At 41.0% G+C, this 23,591-nt stretch overlaps 1 protein-coding gene across 4 annotated transcripts in view; it reads left to right on the top strand.

Moving 5' to 3' along the window:
* The first annotated feature begins 6,453 nt into the window (after positions 1–6,453).
* Positions 6,454–23,591, top strand: part of GRM7 (glutamate metabotropic receptor 7) — an 898,633-nt gene continuing 881,495 nt past the window's right edge. For 2 of the 4 annotated variants that reach the window (XM_058726142.1, XM_058726144.1), the window contains exon 1: positions 6,455–7,284. In XM_058726142.1, the coding sequence (XP_058582125.1) occupies positions 6,766–7,284 (519 nt within the window). In that variant the 5' untranslated portion in view covers positions 6,455–6,765. Of the gene's footprint in view, positions 7,285–23,591 lie in introns of all 4 variants that reach the window. The other 2 variants (XM_058726145.1, XM_058726143.1) reach the window with 2 other exon arrangements.

The raw sequence follows: 23,591 nt of genomic DNA, 5'->3' as shown, positions 1-23,591 counted from the left end.
TGTTTTTATCTTATTTTTCCTTCCCTTCCCCTATGTTCATCTGTTGTGTTTCTTAAATTCCACATATGAGTGAAATCATATGTTTGCCTTTCTCTGACTGACTTATTTTGCTTAGATAATACACTCTAGTCCCATCCATGTTGTTAAGAATGGTAAGATTTCATTCTTTTTGATGACTGAGTAATATTCCATTATATATATATATATATATGTATGTATATGTACATACATACATATATATATACCGTTGTTGGACATTTGGGCTCTTTCCATACTTTGGCTGTTGTCTATAGTGCTGTTATAAACATTGGGGTGCATGTGCCCCTTCCAGTCAGCATTTTTGTATCATTTGGATACATTCCTAGTAGAGCAATTGCTGGGTCATAGGGTAGTTCTATTTTTAATTTTTTGAGGAACCTCCATACTGTTTTCTAGAGTGGCTGCACCAGCTTGCATTCCCACCACCAACAATGCAAAGAGATCCTCTTTCTACGCATCCTCGCCAACATCTGTTGTTGCCGGAGTTGTTAACTAGCCATTCTGACAGGTGTGAGGTGGTATCTCATTGTGGTTTTGATTTGTATCTCTCTGATGATGATGAGTGATGTTGGGCATCTTTTCATGTGTCTGTTTGCCACTTGGACGTAAAACATAAGCTTTTTCATTTTTTCTCCTTTTTTTGGGAATCAGTTTTGTAAGTCATTTCTTAAAATGCATTTTTCCATCTCATTATCAGTTATTTTATATAAAATTTTCATGACATTTCCATATTATTATTTTAATAAGTCTAGAATCAAGAGCGATCTTTTATTCTTTTTATATTAATCATTTCTTTCTTTTCTCTTTTTTCTTAATCTGTCTACCTAGACACTTAATTTTTCTGATCTTTACAAGGAACAGCTTGTTGTTATTGATTTTTCTCTTTTTGCTCTTTTCTATTTCATTGATTTATGCTCTTTATTCTTTCTTTCTACTTGCTGTGACTTTATTTTATTTTTCCAGTTTCTAAAATTCCAGTTTCAAAATCTGGTTAAATTTAAAAAATATTTTTTTTCTAATATGTAGGATTTAAGTTATGAATCTCTCTGTAAGACCTACTCTACATTCAACAAATTTTGACAGGATATTTTTGTTATCATCATTTAAAAATATTTTCTAATTTATCTGAATATTTTTGTTTGAATTGTCATTTAATTTCAAATATTAGGGGATTTTTCAGATATTTTGTTATTGATTTTTAAGTTAATGCCATTGTTATCTGGATGAGTTAAATACTTAAATGTATTATGACTTGCTTGTGGAACAATATATGGTCTGTCTTGATCATTGTTTTGTGTTTCTTTAAGTTCATCGATCTTTTCTTTTGCAGTGTGCACTGGCTGTTACACATATGCAGTCATTTTCAGATAATGTAGTTTTCACCTCTAGACATTTTATATTTTTTACACCTCTCCTCTTATTTGTGTTCATGTTCCCTTCAAATTCTTGAACATATTTACACTAGCTGTTTATATTTGTTTCTATTGCTATGTCAAATTCGGTGGCTTAAAACAGCACTCATTTATTTCACAGCTCTACAGATACTCAGAACTATGGAGGATGGGGGGAGTGCTCAGATGGGCTCTTCCCTGAGGCTCTCACATGTCTGAAGTGAAAGCGTCAGCAAGGCTGATCTGTACCTGGAGGCTCTGGGGGAGGAATCCATTTCCAGGCTTACTCAGGTTATTAACAGAACTCAGTTCCTTGCAACTGGAGGGCTGATGTCCCTGTCTTCTTGTTAGCTGTCATTCAGGGTCCAGGCAGCTGCTAACGCCATTCTCAAGTCTCTATGTGGCTTCCACCCTTTCAGCCACAGAGAACCTCCATCATGTTGAATCCCTCTTGCTCACGCTTAGTCTGTACCTTTTGGTCTTTTACAACCAAAGAGAAATCTCTGCCTTTAAAAAAAGGACTTATGGGGGTGCCTGGGTGGCTCAGTCGGTTAAGCATCTGACTTTGGCTCAGGTCACGATCTCGCGGTCCGTGAGTTCGAGCCCCGCGTCGGGCTCTGGGCTGGTGGCTCAGAGCAGAGCCTGGAGCCTGCTTCCGATTCTGTGTCTCCCTCTCTCTCTGCCCCTCCCCCATTCATGCTCTGTCTCTCTCTGTCTCTCTCTGTCTCAAAAATAAATAAAGGTTAAAAAAAATTAAAAAAAAAAAAAAAAGGACTTACGTGATTAAGTTAGGCCCACCTGGGTAGTTGAAGGACACAAAAGTTTATTTAGGTGGCTATGTTCAGAGATTGTGAAAATAGAGCTATTCTAAACTATAAAATACTCAGTTAACTAATATTTACTGAATCATATGCCTTAGTGTATTGGGCTAAAAGGGATACTTGGGAACTGGGAAGGAAGATATGCTCTTGGCTTATTCCAAATGAGGCATGCAATGCAAATGTCAAGATTGTATTAAACAAACAAACACAACAACAAAAGCAAAAACACAACTATAGATGAATACTTAGATGAAGGAGGGAAGAATAGCCAGAATATCTTAGCAGCAGTTGCAGGAGTAGCAGCGGGTAAAGAGCACAGCTTTGTAAATTACAAATTGGGTTTAAAAAGGGAATGAGAAGTGAAGGCATTATTTTCTGCAGAAATATCATGGGTAGAGGAGAACAACAAAGCAAATAAATAAAACTGAGATGATTAAGAAAACACAGTGCTAAAAAGATAAAATTAGAATTGAGCCCGTAATTTGAGTTACACAGTTTTACTAATCCCTGGGTGAGGACAGATTAAGGACTACACAGAACCAAGCCTGTGAACACACTTTATAATTATGGTCTTTGCCCCTAAAACTAGATTCTCTTCCAGTTTAATATGACACTAGAAGAATGACTGGCCTAGTTTTAGATTAACCAGTCTTACACAAAGATTTTTAATTCATATAACCTCAACACACACACACACACACACACACACACACACACACACACGCAAATACCCATGTCTCTAGTTAAGGTTCCAGATCCTATGCTCTGTGGCTAAAGATATAAAGATGAATTCGATACTGTAAGTACTGGATGTACTTATAAGTACTGTATCTGCCGACATAGATTTTTCAAGCTCAGCGTCACTTCCCCGGTTTTCTGGTAACAGATCACTCTTTCCATTCAGTTCAAGTGGTGCTAGTGCCTGGCTTCTGCTCTTTCTCAACCAGCCTGTGACAATGGCCCAAGTTACTAGTTCAAGAATTATCACTTGACTCAGGAAGAATCAATTGAAGCCCTCTTTTATAGTTGATCAAGAGCTTTAAGGTATTTCAATCTTAGGCAGTTTTTGTAAAACGAAATTATTTCACAATCTACTAATTATCCTTTAAGCTCTAGAAACTGCATACTGTGACTAAGAGGACAGTCATTTATCTGATATTGTTTCTGCTCTGCCCACTTGAGGTTTCCATCACTATCAAATAAAGGCAGCAGGGAATGGCAAAACCAATTCTGATTCATTCAACACATAAGTGCTTTTTAGGTACAAAACACCATTCTAAACATTGTCCGGGAGTAAGAGATAAATAATACCAGCCCTTACCCTCAAGGATCTTACAACTTAGCAAGGGAGATAAGGCATGACACAGATGACTGCAATAAAAAGAAGATAATGATTGCTGCCAGATGTTTGGGGAGAATGAGCAGAGCAAAGAGACAACACAGAATAAGGCAACATTCCATACTCAACCAAGCAATATTTATTGAGCAATCACAAATGCACAATGGAAATGGAAGAGTAAAATGTGGACTGGGACATGGGCAGGTGAAAAATCAAGTGACATTACTTGTTACCCAACTTTTCAAATATTTTTTTTCACTGAGTTCCTAATAAATAGCCTTAAATTAAAAACTAAATAAGGATATAGTCTCTGTGAAATACAGCCTGAGGAACTAACACCTAAATTCTAGGATCATAGTACTTGTGTTCCCAAGTATGCCTTTCTATTGCTTTGCTTCTCTTTCCCTTTCCAAATTAGCTGATGGTACCTTAAGATATCCATTTTAGCTCTCCCATCCTTTTTGAGCCAGTGTTTTAGAACAGGTGAATTAGAAGATCCTTTTGGTTTCAAACAAGAGAAAGAAAATACTATAAAATTGAAAAAAATCCAGAGGCAATCTTTCAGGCCTGCCTGGGTCCAAGAGTTCAGATGTTTTTATCAGACCCCTATCTCCCTTTACCCCCAGCCTGATTTCTCCTTTCCTTCTTCCCTCTCTTATATCTCTTGTTTTAGGATTCAGATATCTCTCTGTTTATGTGGAAGCTCCTAGCACAGTTACAGGCTTATATCCTTACAGCTTCAGGACTGATAGGAAAGAATGGGGGCTGTGACAGTATAAGGTTGTAGCAGGTGCATCCCATTTAAGACTGATTGATACATTGTATACAAAAATAGATCAGTATATTAATTGCAACACTGTTTACTTGAAGACCATATAATGTTGTGTTCTTTAAAAATAAGAATAGTGTAACATTTTCCATAAGATACACTTGAAGTAGTTTGAGGAAGGGAGGCCCCCTTGTTTTTCTCTAACTCACTCACAGATTGTCTATTGGATAGTGGTAACCCTGTTATACTATAGTAGGTGCTGCAGCCAAAGTCAAGGGATTAGCCATGCATAGCTCTGGTTGAGCTCTATTATCATCCTTGAACTCATCACAATAGCCAGTCACCAGTCCTAAATTGTAAGATAGTGGGTCCATTCTCAAATCATAAGTATGAAACATGGAGGAAGGGCCTATCCAAAAAGAAACTGATAGCTTGGACTGTCCCTATAAGGGAGAGGAATAGATGGTAAGCAAGGAAAAAAAAAAAAGTCCTCTATAGCAGGAAATGTTTGTAATGTTCTTTGGAGATCAAAAAACTGGTCTCCTATGCAGAAAGCAGTAGAGGATATTGGCTTAAAAAGAGCCCCATGGCCAAAGAGATATGGCCTGTTTTAACAGAGGATTTGGGATAACATGGAGAGCATCCTGTTCAATCTCACTATTTCACACATTATTTCTTGTCTAAAACCTAGACAAGAAAACAGAAATGCTGAGTACACACAGGTAGTTGGAGACAGAGACAACCCACTACCAGTCTTCTGACCTTGTATTGTGTGTGTGTATGTGTTTGTTATGTTGTTTGTTTTTTGTACCAGGACATTTTTCTTACAACAGTAACAACAACAGCAACCAGTATAGCCTTGCTTCTGGTTTTCTCTCCATTCTCAAATCTGTATAATATATTTTTGCTGCACTCCAACAGAAAACCTCAGCAAGAAAGGAGTTAACCATCCTGAGTCCCTTCTGGTACCAAGGACAGAGACATTATCCTTTCTTCATATAAGAACTAGGGCCACCTGTTGCTTTAATAGCCAAAGTTCGGTCTCAGCCAGCAGGAGAGGACACCTTTGAAAATCAGCTTTCTAACTGCACTGCAGCCTGTCCTGGTATCCTGATTTAGCTACCAAATCTCCAGCCAGATAAAGAGAGAAAGGTATCTGGATCATCTGGGAGACTTCTACCTGCCTTTCTTTCTTCCTCCTACTGTCACCTCTTTCCTGCTGTTTCCTGCCTGCAAAAACCTGTCAGCAGTCCAGAAACATCTTTGGAAAAGGGTAGGAGGGAGCCTTATACCTGTCAGCACCAGAGAAGAAAGTGCGCTTTGCAGAGTTCTCAGTTGTTACATCTCTGGCGATGATAGAATGAAAAGAGGGGAGTCCGAGGTTTCCACCACAGATTTGCTAGAGACCTCAGTTAGTTCATCATTGTCTGCCCCCCAGTAACTCTTGAAGACCAGGGTGCACTTACATTCCTAACGTTTCTTGGCGTGTTTTCCTAAGAGCTTGTCCGGTGCCTGGTTCCTACCCCCAACCCCCCCCCCCCCTCCGCAAGAAGTCTCCGGGTAAAGGTTCTTTAAGTCATGAATCAGGCTCCTGTGTGTACGTGTGTCTTTCTTAAAAACTGGTCCAGACGGATTAGAAGTAGAGAGTGGGATCTCCCATCTCCCCTTCATCACTGCGTTCTCTACCTAGCAACTCGCTCGCAGTCTCAGGGATCTGACAGCCAGGGTTCGCGACCTCAGGGTTGGGAGCAGTCAGCACCAGACATCCCTGCCCCCTCCTGGGGTTGCTGCCACCCGTGCCTAGAATGTGCCAGTGGGTGCAGGCGGGCGAGCTGGACGCTTCTACCTTAAGACGAGAGTTCAGCCCTCGCCTGAGACCTGCAATCCTCAGATTCCCTGGGGACCGCGAAACTCCCAGTCTGAGGCACTCCCTGCTTTGCCGCCCACCCATTCCCCCCCTCCTTACCTCAGCACGCAGCCCCTCCCTGCGTGATGATGCAAACCAGTGGGGAGGACGGGCTCTGGGAAGGGTGGGGAGTGTCGGAGAGCTAGCGAAGGAGGGAGGGAGTGGGAGGAGGAGGAGAGGGAGCCGAACGACCATTTAAAGCGATAGCAATCCTTGCCCTCTCCCCAGTGCTGGGTTGTTGGAGAGCGCGAGCGGCAAGCCGGGGAGCGCGAGCGCGGCGCGCGGGCCGGCGAACCCGGGAGCGCACGGAGCCCCAATCTGGCAGGCGCCGCGGGACCCCCCATCTTCTCTGGCTGCCCCTCCCCGGGCGCCCCCACCCTCCGTGCCTGCAGGAGTCTCAGGGCTTCCCCGGAGGACCTCACCCCAAGGGGCCCGGACCCCGGCGAGCCCGCCACCATCCCCTCCAGCGCTGCCGCCACCACCGCAGCAGCCGGAGCAGCATGGTCCAGCTGGGGAAGCTGCTCCGCGTCCTGACTTTGATGAAGTTCCCCTGCTGCGTGCTGGAGGTGCTCCTGTGCGCGCTGGCGGCGGCGGCGCGCGGCCAGGAGATGTACGCCCCGCACTCTATCCGGATCGAGGGGGACGTCACCCTCGGGGGGCTGTTCCCGGTGCATGCCAAGGGTCCTAGCGGAGTGCCCTGCGGCGACATCAAGAGGGAGAACGGGATCCACAGGCTGGAAGCGATGCTCTACGCCCTGGACCAGATCAACAGCGATCCCAACCTGCTGCCCAACGTGACGCTGGGCGCGCGGATCCTGGACACTTGTTCCAGGGACACTTACGCGCTCGAACAGTCGCTCACTTTCGTCCAGGCGCTCATCCAGAAGGACACCTCCGACGTGCGCTGCACCAACGGCGAGCCTCCGGTTTTCGTCAAGCCGGAGAAAGTAGTTGGAGTGATTGGGGCTTCAGGGAGTTCGGTCTCCATCATGGTAGCCAACATCCTGAGGCTCTTCCAGGTAGGGAGGCGCTCCCTCCGGGGCAGAGCGCGCTTTAGCTCCCCGCGCTCTTAATCCTAAAAGCTGGCTTGGACTCCAGGGGTGCGGGGTCAGGTCAGCCTTCTCGCAGTTTCACCCTGGAGATCCTGCGAATCCCTCCCACCCCACCCGAGGAGGTACCTTCCCTGCTTGGTTCATTTCCCTTCCATCTCTCCCCTGTCCGCGCTCCACTCCATCCGGCTTGACATCCTGGATTTATGGCCCCATTTACAAGAAGCAATCTGCGAAAAACAAGGCGATGATTTAAATGGGTTTGCATTAGAGTGAAATATGGTCCAAAAACAGGCTTGTAAAAGTGCCGGGCTCCTGTAAGAGCCGGTTGGGCTCGTGGAATATGAAAGATGAGAAGACGCCTCGAAACTGGGCATTTCTCAACTCCCCAGCTTCCCAGCCCCAAGCCACCCGGCAAGCCGCAGCTCGCTTGGAAAATTTCAAGAAGAGCTTAGGGAGGCACTTCTTAAACCGAGGGCTAGGTTTTCACCTACGCGTGGATGTCAATTGCCCATCTGTCTCGGGTTGGATCTCCCGACCTGTAGCCTGTCTCCGCGAGGGCTTTGGGGCGGAAGGCGCGGGGACGCTCCCCAAGTGGGGAGATGCCACCCGCAGACGTGACCCCCGGGTGATTTGCTCTGGGCAAGTGTTTGCACCGTCTAAATTGCATTTGCAGTCCGGCCACTGGCAGGAGCTGGGCGATCAGCTTTCTACTCCTGCCACTTCAGAGCCCAGAGATGAGCTCATGCTAACTGCGAAACAAAATCGCTTTCGCTGCCTCCGCCCTCCGCCCATCCTTCCCACGACCTCCCTACCACAGACCCCCAACCCCTTCCCTCGGCTCCGAAAACGATTCCCGGAGCCAGGCGAGAAGGCGCCTGGAGGGAGGCACTAGGGTGCGCTGAGCAATGCCGGCCGCCCTCCTGCTCCGGGCGCCAGAGGGCAACGGCGAAAATGGGAGGAAGGCGGATCCGGGGCAGCTGAGCGGTGGGTTCTACTGCAGTGCTCTCTCTCCGCCCGCTCCCGCATTTTGTGCCCCGTGGCTCCTGTGCTGCATTGGGTATAAACTGATGCATTTTGGATTTTAAGAAATTGAGTTCCAGGGTCTGTGTGATTGTGGGTTCCCTTCTCCTTGTTTCCCCGTCTATTTCTTTTTTTCTCTTTCTCCCTCCTTTGTGTTTTTCTTCTTCTCTCTCCCTCTTTCAGTTTCTGATTCTTTTCTCCCTCTCAACCCCCACCTCCAAGGTGTTTTTTTTTTTTTTTTTCATCTCTGTTTGAGATGATCCTTTCCTAATGCACAGCTCTCTCCCTGCCAGGAAGTGCCCCAACCCAATTAATCCCTTCTCTAGATGTTCTGGCTAACCCTGGTGTCCTTATGCTCCCCATATCTAACGAATTGGCTCCCTTCCAAATGCTTTCCCAAAGGGTGTTGGGTTTCTGAAGGGGATTCCTTTTGAGATTCAAACTGTCACCACATCAGCACCTAGGAGTATGAAGTTTGTGTGTGAACTAGAAGGACAAGTGCCTGCCCAAGGCTGCAGCCTGGTATGGCCCCTCTGATCTTCTGAACATCCCTAACACTTCCGGAGTATGCTGTTGTGGGAGTCCCTAGATATCTGCAAACCCAAAAAATGCTTTGGGGGCAGCCTTCATTCTGAGATGATGCTTTTGGGAAGAGGTTGGGTTATTGTAAGCCAAACCCAGAAGCGCTTCCTTCCTGTCTGAGCTTAAAGCCAGGCAACTTAAGAGGGCAGTGCTGCAGGAGAAAGTGAAGTCAGAGATCACCTGGGAACCACTAGGGCCACTCGCAACCCTGTGAGCCCGAGCCCCAGGGGTCGAAGGCATATTTGGTGTTTCACATGTTTAAATTATTTTGGTGCCTGTTCCTCTCTTCACTCAGAGCACTGGTAGTACTGCAGATGGGCCTGTTTGTCTGAAAAAGAGTGCAATGTTCAAGTCAGGAGAGGAATTGCAGAGCAGGCTGAAGGACTGTGTTTGCTGAGAAAGATTCCAGGGGGAGCTGATTCTTCCTCTGGTGTGTGAACCTGAGGCTCTTGTGAGCAAAAGAAATAGCTTGCCTTATTCCCCCATTCCCTGGGCTGGGAAGAAAAGGAACTGAATGCCAATGTTAGTGTGGGTTGGGACCACAACCATTCAGAGAAAACACTGTCATTTTCCTCTAATTTGCAAATTGCAGCTATTCATGTTGGATTGAACAGCTGAGGGAAAAAGAGCCCCCAGTTTTCACCTGCATTTATGGAGAAGAGGCTGGGTAGCAGGAAGAATGCACCAACTTGTGGCTTGTGCTACAAGCCGGGTATAACTCTTGGTGTGGGTATCCTGCTTCACCATTGCCCCTGTTGGAATATATAGCTATATATTCCAACAGTCTCTCCCAGTAGCCTTTTTTTTTTTTCTTTTGCACGTGATTGTAGGAGCTCTGGACATGCAAGTCTAATCCCTAGTTTCCCAGCTTCTGTAAGCCTACAAAATGAATAGAGAGAATAGTGGTACACAGACCCATTGTTCCAAAGCACAATCAATTTAGAGAGAGAGGGAAAGAACTGTAGGTGAATCTTCTCTGGGACTGCAGGGTTCAGCTCAATTAAGATTGTCCTATATAAAAGAAGCTCCTGTAAATGATTGAATTCTTAGCTCTCCAGAGATTTGAGTTTTCTTTTCCAGGGCCAGTAGGTTGCTGTGGGAACCATGCCAAACGTATCATTTGAGATAAAAAATTACGGTGAGATAAGCTTCTAGGCTGGAGGAAGGAATACTTAGTGACTTAGTGACTTAAGTACTACACACTGGGGGTGGGGGACAGGAAGGAGTAATGAGATAGTAATAAAAGTAACTAATGTTGTTGTCAGAAAAAACTGGAATGAAGTTCTTTCCTGAAAATTAGGACCTGGGCAAGAATGACTCCTCAGATATAAATAGTGTCTATGACTTTGAATTTTCATTTGCCTGCTGGTCTACCAGACCAAAGATGTGAGCTGAGCAAGTCTCTCTCTCTCTCTCTCTCTCTCTCTCTCTCTCTCTCTCTTTCTCTCTCTCTGTTCTCTGTATGCACACTGAATTGATTAGTAAGTGACATGTCAGAGGACAGGAATGATGTCCACTGGGTCTTTCAAATCTAGGAATTTGAGGCTAATGAAATTAGTGTGTGGCCAGGGCTCTGCCAACAAGAATTAAGTCACTGCAACCACCCTGCAATGCATTTTCAGCCTCAGAGAAACATCAGGGAGGAATTTCTGGAGATTTGTTTCTGAGCCTGTACAAAATAATACTCTCCTAATGCTAAGAAAGATTAAATGTAAATTAATTTTGACTATGAGTAACGTATTTAAAAAATAATCACAGAGTGAGGATGGCTTAAAGTAGAGAGCTTATATAATATGGTGTCCAAAGGATAAATCTCCCCTGACCACTGTTTTATGGGCTATAAGTAAGATATATTATAGTGGAAAGTAATAGGCATGTTTTTATTCAAGGCTTCTCTGTTATTGACTTGAGAGCAAACACTCTGAGAGTATAAATTACTCTTGCTACATCCTGACTCTGAATGAACAATATTTCATGGCCAGTGACATGGTCTAAGCCATAGACTTGGAATTGAATGGCATCTGTTTCAGTTGCTTTGTTCCTTCAAAAGCAACTAGATGGAAAAAGTGGCCAACTTGACTCTTGTTGGAGCATATTGCAGATCTCAACCTGTGGACTTTATACCATAAATGAAATACATTTGTAAATTTCTAAATGTCGTCCTTCTGTTCATTGAAGCTTGAACACAATCTCAAACTTCCAGGGCATTTTACATATACATACCTAGTTTTCTTCTTCCTTCTTTCTTTTGCTCCCTCTTTTCTCTCTTTCTGTCCATCTTACATAATTGGGTAGAACTGGGCACCTAGGATGATATGGTATTACTATAGTAGGAATTTTTTTTAAACAACTCTAACCTACTCTTTTTAAAATTTCATAAATACAGGTGTCAGTGCCATTTGGAATAGGCTCTATAACAATCTCTGCCTCCACATTTACTGTGTTTCAGGAAATTTACCTAACAGATGGTGAGTGGGCAATTTTTAAAAGGGGCATTTTTGAAAAGAGCAGAGAGGGAAGGAATAGAGGCAGGCACATACTATATTTGAAGATACCTCCACGTTTATATTTTATGTATACAGGCCCATAAGATTAAGATGTCTTTGGGAATTTTTCTCTTCAAAAATAATGGAAATAATGATGGCCTTTGCTTCGTTTTCATAAATTCTTAGAGTATAACAAACCATAAATGCTCCATTTCCTATATATATAGGTTGTGTCATGGCCTTAAAAGACCATAGCCAGATTACACAAAGTGCACTCCAATCTCATTCCTGCCATTCATTAGTCTTGTTACCCTAAATAAATTGATTATTTTTTCCAGGCCTCAGTTACTTCATCTGATTTTTTTTTCTTTAAAAATAAATGTTTCTAAGTCTTTAATCTCTTCAGGTCATAGTTTGCTTGGAGAAAACCCGCTCTTGTCCAAACTCTATGAGGTCATATTTCTGGCTCCCACTTTGAACTTTGAGCGAGTTTGGGGGAACTTTTAAAGAATATTTTCACCGGTATCTTAATATCAGTCTAGCTCATTTCTCATATTCAGACTTTTCCCCCTTTTTCTTTTGCTGGTGTGCTTCTTAGTCATGTATATCAAGGCTGGTGTTGAGGAAAATGACCTTCTGGGTTGGCTTACTGCATGGTCAGAAGACCTGGGACAGGGAGCAGAAACTGTGGAATTTATAGAGGCAGATATAGCTTTCATTATCCAGTGCTGTCCCCTTTCATCTTGCAAAAACACCAGGCTTTCTTTTGGAAAACTGCCAAATAAGGACTTCCTGCCTCCTCCCTGGCCCAAGTAACTGAACTCAAGCAAAGCAGGTGATGGGTTCAGGTGTAGGCATCTGACCTTGGCCAGAATCCTCCCCAAGACTTTTCTGTCAGAGGAAAATGGGAAAATTGGCTCCTCTCTCTGGAATTTCTAAGCTGGGGAAAAACAACTCTGGGACTCCCAGTGGCCATTCAACACAAGACAAGACTTTCTGTAGAATAAAGTCATACAGAGGTAGGCAGGGTTGAGTAATGGAGAGAAAGCCTGAGCCTGTTGATATTCTGAAACTCTCAAACCCAACTATATCTGAATCAGCTGAATCCCTGAACTTTCAGCACTTGTTCTTAAAATAAATTAATTAATCAAAATTCCTTCTACTAGTTCCAGTTTGTTTTCAGCTGTGTGCAGTTAAAAGTCTCCTAGCCAGGGGCTCCTGGGTGGATTAGTCAGTTAAGCATCTGACTTTGGCTCAGGTCATAATCTTGCAGTCATGAGTTCGAGCCCCGCATCTGCCTCTCTGCTGACAGCTTGGAGCCTAGAGCCTACTTCAGATTCTTTGTCTCCCTCTCCTTCTAACCCTCCCCTGATTGCGCACTTCCTGTCTCTCTCTCTCAATAATAAACACTAAAAAACAAAAACAAACAAAAACAAAACAACAAAAAAAAACCCCAACAGCCTCCTAGCCAAAACAAGCGATTTCTTAGCTTAGTGTAAGGCTTGCTGATTGGCATCCATTAAGTGAGAAATAATATAAGATATTTTCTTTACATTAAATATAATCCTTCTAGCGCAGGTTTGGGATATTCAGAACTCTGCATTCTTCCCTCTCTTCTCAACATTTGCTTTATTAACATGAAGCATTTGTTATCCCATCTTTTCCAACGTTTTTTTTTTGTTTGTTTGTTTTAATTTATTTTTGGGACAGAGAGAGACAGAGCATGAACGGGGGAGGGGCAGAGAGAGAGGGAGACACAGAGTCGGAAACAGGCTCCAGGCTCCGAGCCATCAGCCCAGAGCCTGACGCGGGGCTCGAACTCACGGACCGCAAGATCGTGACCTGGCTGAAGTCGGACGCTTAACCGACTGCGCCACCCAGGCGCCCCTTGTTATCCCATCTTGATGCAATTGAGAGAGAAGGTGAACACTTCTGATGTGGAGTGCAGCATATAGGCCTCCTATTTGGAAGCTTTAGAACCATCCTTGCTTCCCTTCATTACAGCAAATCTTTTGTTGATGTCTCCAGGGAAGAGCAGCATTTTCCTGGCATAATGGAGTACAAAATGCATTAAACTCCTGGGTCACTCTACAGTAAGCATCAAGCCTAACTACTTGTCTTCCCCTTTTACTTAAAGTAGACAAAAAAGAACAGTCACAAACACATTTTTCCAACAACTAACCTGTATATGTGACTACTGTTTAGAAGACAGTTATGCAACATACATTCAGACCAATGAATTCATGGACCTTTTGTCAAATGACACAGTAAATATATGTATTTTATGCACCTAACAAAAGCAAAACAAAATCTTTGTTCAGGTAAAATCTGAGAAGAATATTATGGCAGCATTTATGATTATGATATTTCCATGTTTGACAAGTAACTTCCTTTCAATTATATTTACTGCTAAATGTTTCTTGAATCAAGTTATTATATTATAAGGTCAAAAATAAAATAATGTGAAGTTACAATATAGTATACATATCTGTTTTATGAGAACCAAAGCTCTAATTTCTTTTCAATAACAGTAGTAGTAACCACATTAATAATTTGATCTTTGCTAGGAGCCATTATGCCATGCACTATAAATACTTTATCTCATTTAGTTCTTACAATAGTTCTGCAAAAGGCATATTATCATCCCCACCATACAGCTGAAGAAAGTGATTCTCATAGCCCCAAGTCACATGACTGGTAAGTGGCAAAGTCTAGATTCACACTCAGGTTTATCTGACAGTACCCTGGTTGTCAACCACTACGAATGCTGTTCAACTCTTGCACAAATGCAGAAATACTTAAAATAATTATAATTCACCTACCCTGAAACTGTGATGAAATTTGAAGACATCAAAGTGGCTGATTGCTTAACCACACCTATTTCCAGAAAGAAATAATATTTTATTTCAGTTCTACAATGAGATTAATTCTATAGGTCTGTTAAAACTTGAGCACACAAATCCTCACCCCCAAATGAAATATGGTTGTTGTCTATTATTCAACAGGTAGCCCTGTATGTAGGAAATAAATACATAGTAGACTGTCCATGCAAATAAAAGAGAAAAGACGTGGTTTTTTTTGGTCCTGATTCAGTGCCCATCATTATGGATTATGATGGCTCTTTCTGAACTTTATTTCATTCACTCTACTCTTTCTACAAACCTCAAGTGGGAAAATCCATCATTCAGATATATGTGCAAAGTGAGCGGACTGTATTAATACAATTGCTGAAAGTCAAGTTGATAGAGCACAGGAAATACATCCTAATAAATGCAACATTAATGTTTATGTGGGCCGTAGAGTGAGGGGAAGGAGAATTTTCAGTTTAATGGATTATTTTGCCTCTTGCTATGAAAGTGCTACAGCTAAATAGTTTTATAATTGGTCATTTACAGAACTCTCCATCTCTGGATGTTGTGCTCTCTCTCTTCTGTGGCTGCCAATCCTTTCTCTTGTTCTTGTTGGAAGATAGCAACGAAGCCACTTCAAGGGCTCAGCCTGCTTTTCTACCTTATTGTTTAGATGAAAATATTTCCATTTGTTAAAGTACTACTTAAACATTTTTATTGGGTTTTAAACTTGACTGTGTTCTGAATGTAGTAGCACAGGCAGACATAATGCGGGATGTTTTCCTGGAGAAAACTTACTTTTATCAAAGGAGTCATCAGAATTTTCATGTAGGGGTGAAGAATAAAATTCTGGAGTTAGGTTTGAATTTAAATTCATCCTCACTACTTTTTACCAGTCTCACCTTGATCAAACAGGTACATTTCTTATCAACTTTCTTATATTTGAAATGGGAGTGATACAAGTATACTTGTCTGATAAGTAATTGTAAAGATTGCACAAAATAAGCATGGAAATATTTTAGCACTGAGTTTAGCATGTGATGAGTGTTCAATACATTTAAAAGCTGTTATTATTATTATGCTATTATTACTAAATATAACTATTTCTTAAATGTCACTATTGCTAAATTTACTGTAAAATTACCATAATAATCCATGCTGGATTTCACTCTTTTTGTTCCTTTGTTTAAATGGAAAATATTACACACACATACACACACACACACACACACACACACACACACAGTGAGAACACATTAGTAGTATTATTCAGTGGAGTGAGAATTTCTATGGCTGTGATTAAGGTGAACAAGGAATGCCATGGACTTATATACCAGACAAGCTAAGAATAGTGGGCTATGGGGTTAGTCAGCCCCAAGTTTGAAGTCCACTGTGACCTTTTTGTAGCCATACAACCTTGAGGAACTTACTTAAACTTTTTGAGTTCTACCACTGGTTTCCTCATCTGTATTTTTTTCCAGAAATATTTATTAAGCATCCCTCTTGTGCATTGTTCTTTGTGCTTGGACATATCAGTGACTAAAAGAGACAAGTGTGCTCTCTGTCTCCTCTCTCTCCCCCTCCCTTCTGTCTTTCCTCCCCTATCCTCTTCCCTTTCTCCTATCTCTACTCTTATGTCAGCTTACACTCTCATGTGGAAACAGATAGATGTGATAAATAAGTCCTACAGTGTGATAGTTGATGAACCCTATGGAATATGGAAAAGAACATGAGGCATGCTGAGGAATGTTGGGTTGGTAGTCCTGGGGGGTGTACAGGTGGGTTCTATTTTTAACTATGGTAGTCAGGGTGGATTTCATAAGGTGACAGTTGAGTAAAGACTTGAAGTGAGGGAATTGTCAGAATGGATTAGGGGAAGACCATCCCCTGCCAGCCGGAACAACCAGTGCCAGAACGCTAAGGCAGAAATATGCCTGACAGGTTGAAGGAACATCAAAGATGCCACTATGACTAAGTCAGGAAGAGAAAGGGGAAGCAAGAGGGCTTGAGATTAGAGATATGACAGGGCAGTTTGGGAAGCCTTGGTAGTCCTTGGAAGCCATCACATGTATTTTGTCTTACCATAAGTGTAGGCAGTGAGTGGTGGGATTTTAGCATGATGCGTCTGTTGGTTTAAAACAATGTCATCTGTGGTATTGAGGATGGGGGAAAGAGTGGAATTAGGGATAATTTCAGGAGGTGATTACAGGTGCTTAAGAGATGACTGGTGGTGGCTTGGGCCAGGATTTTAGCAGCAGATGATTCAAGAAGTGATACATTTGGAAGATGGTGACACTATTTCCTGGTAAATAGAATGGGAGATGTGAAAGGAAGAAAAGGGACAAGGTGAATCCAAGACATGGGGCCTGAGCAAGTGGAAAGGTGGGATTACTATCACTTCAGATGGAAGAGGTTTGGAGTGGAGCACATCTGGGGGATCAAAGATCAGATCTGGAGGTAGAAGGTGTGAGAAATTTTTTGACATCCAAGTAGAGATGCTGAATGCACAGTTGGATATACAAGTCTGCAGTTATGAAGAAAAACCTAAACTAGAGGTACATTTTCATAAAACGGAAATAACTAAGAATGACTACATGGGAATACTATTTTAAAGATTAAATGAAATAATGCGGTTAACACTGTGTATTCCCCCCAAATTTAATAACTACTAGCTAAAGACAATTGTCTGAAATGAAAAAAAAAATCCTATAGTTTTTGCAGTAGAACTGAACAAAGTGATGTCACAATCATTTTAACAGTATTTGTGACACAATTGTTTTAAGTCAATTTATATAACATAAAAGTTGGGGATTTGCATCACTGGTATACAGTTGACCCTTAAACAATGTAGGAGTCAAAGGTACTGACCCCCACACAGTTGAAAATCCACACTGAGCTTTTGAGTCCCCTAAAAGTTAATAGCCTACCATTGACCTGAAGCCTTAGTGATGACATAGACATTTAATTCACACATAGTTTGGTTTTTTTATATGTATTATGCACTGTATACTTAGGATAAAGTAAGCTAGAGAAAATAAAATATTACTACAAAAAATCATAAGGAAGAGAAAAGACATTTACAGGACTGTACTGTATTCATTGAAAAACCCCATATATAAGAGGACGTACACAGTTTAAACCCATGTTGTTCAAAGGTCAGTTGTATAGGAGAGTTTAAGCAGAGACCCAGGTATTCAAGGAAAAATAATGGGCCTGTCTTATAATATCCTTATGGGTACAGACTTTGATCACTTCATTGGGCATCTCATATCTTCCATTCACTTTGCTATTGAATACACGGTGGGGAAAATTTGATCTTACTGGTTTTGAGCTCCCTTTAGGTTTTTACAAATCGTTTAACAGCCTTTGTAGCTTAACCAAAATTCTGTTCCTTATTCATTTGATTATCGGATACTGGTCTAAGCATGTCCTTATAGTAAAAAATGCATGACCATGTTGTCTCTACACATCTATAATTGTATTTTAACACTGTCATTATGTAAGCTATATTTTAATGGCAATTATAACAAATTTTATATCAACACATCCATTTCTAGTGTTCAGGGGGAGAGCAGCATGTAGTAAATTTTATCAAAATATAGCATCTGAAGAACAGAACAGAGGGTAATTGTGTAATTCTGTATTCACTATAATTAAGTTCAGTGGAGTTGGCATAATAGAATTAAGATGAAAAAAAAAAAACAACAACAAAAAACCCAACATTGAGGCACCATGGCTCCCTGTCATAACACACCCTTTTCACATCAGAGAACATACACTTGGCGTCTTTCTTTTTCTTTTTTTAATATGAAATTTATTGTCATACGTCGCTCCTCATCAGGGAAATACAAATCAAAACCACACTTAGCATATTTCCATACAGAAATGGAGAAAGGAAGAGGCCAGAGGATGAATGGCAGACACTAAAAGAGCGGGATTATGAAAAACAACGTAGCAATGAAATATTGCTTCTGGATTTGGTAGGTGGGAAAATCTACTAGCATGTATGCCTGCTGGGACCACATTTTCTGGAACACTTAAACCCAATGTCAAATATGCTGTCTCATCTTCCTTGTAAATAGGGATGTATCTTTGCTTCCTGTTTCTTGAAAATGGGTTGTAAAGATTATCACAAGAACTGTACCATATGATAAAAGTACATTGTTTTGAAATGACTGACACTCTGTCAGGTGTCACACTCCAAGTTTGCTGTCTCTTTCTCTTAGACTTATTTTAGTTTGCAGTATGGGACTGGGTAATGGGAAAGATCACTGGAATTTTTATGTCTTCAGAAGGCAGTGTAGCATAATGGTTAAGATTGTAGGCACTGGACGTAGGTTATATTCCTGCTTTCCACTTGCTAACTATATTAGCTTGGTCAGTTTAGCTGATTATCTGCCCCTCAGTGTTCCCATCTATAAGGTGATGATAATATTCCATCCTCTTAGTACTGTCTTCAAGATTAAATGAAATTACCCATGCCAAGCACTTAATACAATGGCTAGAGCACACACAGCAAGGTCTATTTATCAACATTATCATCATCATCATCATCATCACCATGCCAGGTACTATCTCTCCAATGCATCATTTCATTATCTCCTCCCCGCCATTTCTATTTCTGCCATGTTTCTATATAAGAGTAGGGTTGTGACAGAGCTTTTCCTTCCACTGGTATCTGATCGTTAGTCCTCAAGGTGGATGGACTTGGAGACAGCATACTGCTCCTCATTGAAACAATTCCTGTTTTGGAAAGGGTAGTTGGATGTTGAGGCCAAGGAATTTTCTCTCTTCATCCGGGAGACTAAAGAAATATTCAGGCCTCAGAAGAGAAGTCAGGCAAAGGGCAAAATGGTTATTTTCATACTTTAGTGATTAAGCACAAGTCAGGCAGACTGAATTTGAACTCCTTTCCATTGTGTATTGACAGTGAGATGTTAGGTGTTTTTTGCAACTCCTGTGAGTTTACAGTTGATAAAAAGAATAATAATATTAGGACCTACTGTATAGCATCATTGTAGTAAGTGAATAAAGCATTTAGCATGTTTTTGGCATACAGTAATCAGTTAATACTTATTAACTTCCACAAATACTATCAGTACTACTAATATTATTAAGTAGTTGAACAAATCTGATGTCCTTCCTTTTCTTAAGTTGAACATAATTATTTGAATAATCACCTTACGTTTATTAAGGAGTGCTTATAAAGCCTCATGAACCCCAGAGGTCCTTCAGCTTTTCTCCTCATCAGACCTGTCCTGGAGGGGTGGAGTCAACACCATCCCATCACTGCCATCATTGTCACTTAACTAACCATATTAAACACTTTCTGTGTGCTGGGCACCAATCTTGGCCCTGTATGTGTACTATATCATGTTGTTCTCACATTCAGGTGGGAGACCTGATTATCATCATCCCTACTTTACAGATAAAGACACTGAGGTGTTAAAAAATAAGCATTTTGACTCACAGCAAGAGATGGAGCTGATATTTAAACCTCTGTCTCTCTGACCTCAATGGCCTGTAAATTTTATTATACTGCATCCTAGTAAAAAAATATGATTCCAGCCACTTAGGTAAGAGAAGTCTTGATCCTCATATTCCTATATATCCCATGCTGTCCTTGCCTCAGTACTAGTAGGGAGAGAAAAGGCCCTTTTCAAAGACCAGTCAAAGGGAAATTACTCCCTTTTGCCTTTCTTCAATCAATTAACCAATATTTTATTTCCTTAAGAATCCCCACATGTTACTTTTGGTACTTACCTTGGCCTCTTAGCATTCTTACATTCTATACATGACTCATCCACTCTATTACATGTTAATTTATTTGAGGTCAAGTAGGGTCTTATCCTGAAATGCAATTTTATCCCAGTAGTGTCCAACTCTGTGCTTTTCTTTTTATAGTTTTATAGTGCATCTGCAAATATTTCTTTGAGTTTTGTTGAATTGTGCTCATCAATAGTGCATTAAAAGTTATATACAGAGATCTTCCTTATAAAGAAAACCTTCTAAATAATTTTCTAGCTGGTTCTTTTTATAGGATTATTCTAGAAATTATAATCTTCAGGTTGCTTTGTTTTTAGAGTAAGTACTTCATGTTACCTTATTTTAACATATAATAACATAGCTCTATTGTCTATATCAAACCTATGAGTCTTCACTGGCTTGTAACTTCGCTTGTTGATTGTTGTTGATTTTTCCATTTACAGTGACATAATGTGGTCCTGTCATGGGTGGGGCTGGGTTGGAAGATACATCTAAGAGCCACAGATTGGTTTTCTAAAGAATTAACATAAAGAACTAGAGTTCCTTTCATATTTTGCAGAATCAAGAATTTCATTTTTATAATTTTGTTCATTAAAGAAGTATGGCACTATTTTCAAAATACTATCCTAATTTGCTAATCTTCTTCTCCTTAGTCTTTTTTTTTTTTTTTTTTTTAAATTTTTTTTTCAACATTTTTTATTTATTTTTGGGACAGAGAGAGACAGAGCATGAACAGGGGAGGGGCAGAGAGAGAGGGAGACACAGAATCGGAAACAGGCTCCAGGCTCCGAGCCATCAGCCCAGAGCCTGACGCGGGGCTCGAACTCACGGACCGCGAGATCGTGACCTGGCTGAAGTCGGACGCTTAACCGACTGCGCCACCCAGGCGCCCCCTTCTCCTTAGTCTTAATGAGAAGAGAGTAGGCTGAAATGAAGAAGGTCACTATGACCATTGGAACCACTGAGGTAGGAGTTAGTCACTGAGTTTTGTTTTCATCTCTCCTCTGTTAGCTTATTTCTTCAGAGCTTACTAGGTGCAAGGTACTTAACTAACCATTGTAAATGGGTTGTTTCATGATCCCCTGATAGTGAAACAGGAAAGATATGTATTATTATGATCCCCCATAGTGCACATATGGAACAGAACCTCAGAGGTAGTATTTGCTCATTAAAATATGGTAGAAGTGGAACTTGGATTCAGGTCTGTTTGACTCCCAAATCAGTGATTTTTAATTAAGGTTATATAACCTTGTGTGTTACTAGATTGTTTCCAAAATTCTCTCAGCTCTAACTTTTTATAGTTAAGTGTTTGATTCCAAGTTTAACAGGGGTGAGGAGAGGTAGGGAGGAATTCCAGAATATTGAATGTTTTTTTCTTCATATATATCTCTATATAGGTGTATATACACACCCATATATATATATATATATATATATATATATATATGATGTATAAAATTATTCATATTTAAGAACAGTTTTAAATTGAGTAAATATATGTATTTATATTTAAATTTTGGCTTCTTCTAGCCAGTAGCAAATGAAATTATTAGCACAGATAGCACAGATACATACGCACAGCAGAGAAATAGCCAATCAGATTTAATTCAGTAGCTTGCTTTTTTTTTTTTTTTTGGTAGATTTGTGTGTTGTGATTTTATATCTGCAGGTAATTTGTTGAAGAAAATATTTCTACCACTTTACACAAAACTAAATTCATTTAACAATACAGTCTCAAATGTCTTAGTACATCTTTAATCTTTAATGTCATCAGATATATAGAATTATAGACATACCCCAAAGAAATAATTTGAAGATGTAATTACTTGAATTTCCCTCATACCTATTTACTTTTGTGAATTAAAAAAACTATATATTTAATTGTATTTATCTGTTTCTCTGAAGATGGAAAATACTGACTGAAACACAAAAAGTTAAAAAATATTATCTAAAATTACAAAAACTGAGAAAATGTCAAAGAAATAAGCTTTAAAAAAAAAAAAAAACTTCTTCCTGTGGAGCCTGATGCAGGGCTGGAACTCACAAGCTATGATATCGTGATCTGAGCTAAAAGCAAGAGTCAGACCCTTAACCAAAGGAGTCACCCAGCCACCCCAAAAAATTGAACTTCTAAACAGTGTGTGTGTGTGTGTGTGTGTGTGTGTGTGTGTGTGTGTGTGGTATTTCTTCTTTGAAGGAATTAATCTCAAAGCTCTACTAAGACTTTTCAGAGACCCATTTAATGAGCAACTATTTTGTGCCTGAGACTGCACTCTGCACTAGAGATTCTAGAATAATGATAGTAATAACAATAATAAAAATATAAATTTTCAAAGACCTTCCTTCCAAGTAAAGTCCACTGGGCAAACAGAGTGAGCCTCACATTAAAAATGGCAGTGATTCTCAAACATTAATGTGCTGAAGAATCATGGCAGGCATGCTGACCAGTCCAGTTCTTTGTATGTGTGTGTGTGTGTGTGTGTGAGTTTATTTTTGAAAGAGAGAAAGAACAAGCTCGGGAGGGGCAAAGAGCAAAGGAGACAGAGGATCTGAAGCGGGCTGTGCGCTGAAAGCAGAGAGCTCCATGTGGGGCTCAAATTCACAAACCGTGAGATCATGACCTGAGCCGAAGTTGGACTCTTAAACCAACTGAGCCACCCAGCTGTCCCAAACCAGGCTGATTCTTGATCCCCTTCTCCAGTTGGTCAGGTATGAGGTCTAGGTAACTCTATCTTTAGTGAGCACCTCCAGGAGAGTCTAAGATGGATGTTCCCAGCTGTCCTCAGTCTTCAGTGAGCATCAGATTTGCTTGAGAGTATTGTTAAGAAAGATTGCTGGGCTCTACCTCTACACTTTCTGGATCAGTAGGTTTATATTTCTAATCATTCCTTAGTTGTTGCTGACATTGCTATCGAAGGGACCACACTTCAAGAACCACTTATCACTTGTTTATTGAAAACATGCCTCACAATTCTGTAGTATAGGATTGTGTGTGCAGTGAAAGAGACATGCACAAAGACACATGGAGGCAAGGGGACTCCACCCTAATTGGTCAAAGGTAACAACAGTAGCTAGAATCGATTGACTCAGGAAAGGTTATAAGAACTTGCTCATTTAATCCTTTCAATAGAGTATGTAGGGGCTACTTCATGTCCCCGTGTCCTAAACTGGTAGGAAGCAGATTAAGAGTTCAAATCTAGGAACTCTGATTCCAGAACCCACATTCTTAACCATTCATAAAGGTTGTCAGTGAAGGCCTTCTGGCCTCCAAGTGTAGATAGGAGGATGAGTGGACACAAATCCAGTACTCATCTGGTGTGTGTGTTGTAGGAGGTGGGAGAGGATGAGGGCTTCCAGAGGAACCAGCCCTACCCACACACCTAGCCTAAGTAGGTCTGATTATTAGGAGTCTAAAGAGTATAACTATGGTATGGTGAGAAGCATTCTAGAAACCTGGGGTTAGAATTCTCAGTAATGAGTTTTGCTGCTAAGAAAAAGTAAGAGTGACTTACTTTACTTTTTGCATGTGAAAAGAAGTTTGGAGATAGTCCCACTAGTGTTAATTCTGCTG

This window comes from Neofelis nebulosa, chromosome 4, assembly GCF_028018385.1.
Source record: "Neofelis nebulosa isolate mNeoNeb1 chromosome 4, mNeoNeb1.pri, whole genome shotgun sequence".
NCBI lineage: Eukaryota > Metazoa > Chordata > Mammalia > Carnivora > Felidae > Neofelis > Neofelis nebulosa.
This window is presented reverse-complemented; position numbering and strand designations above follow the sequence as displayed.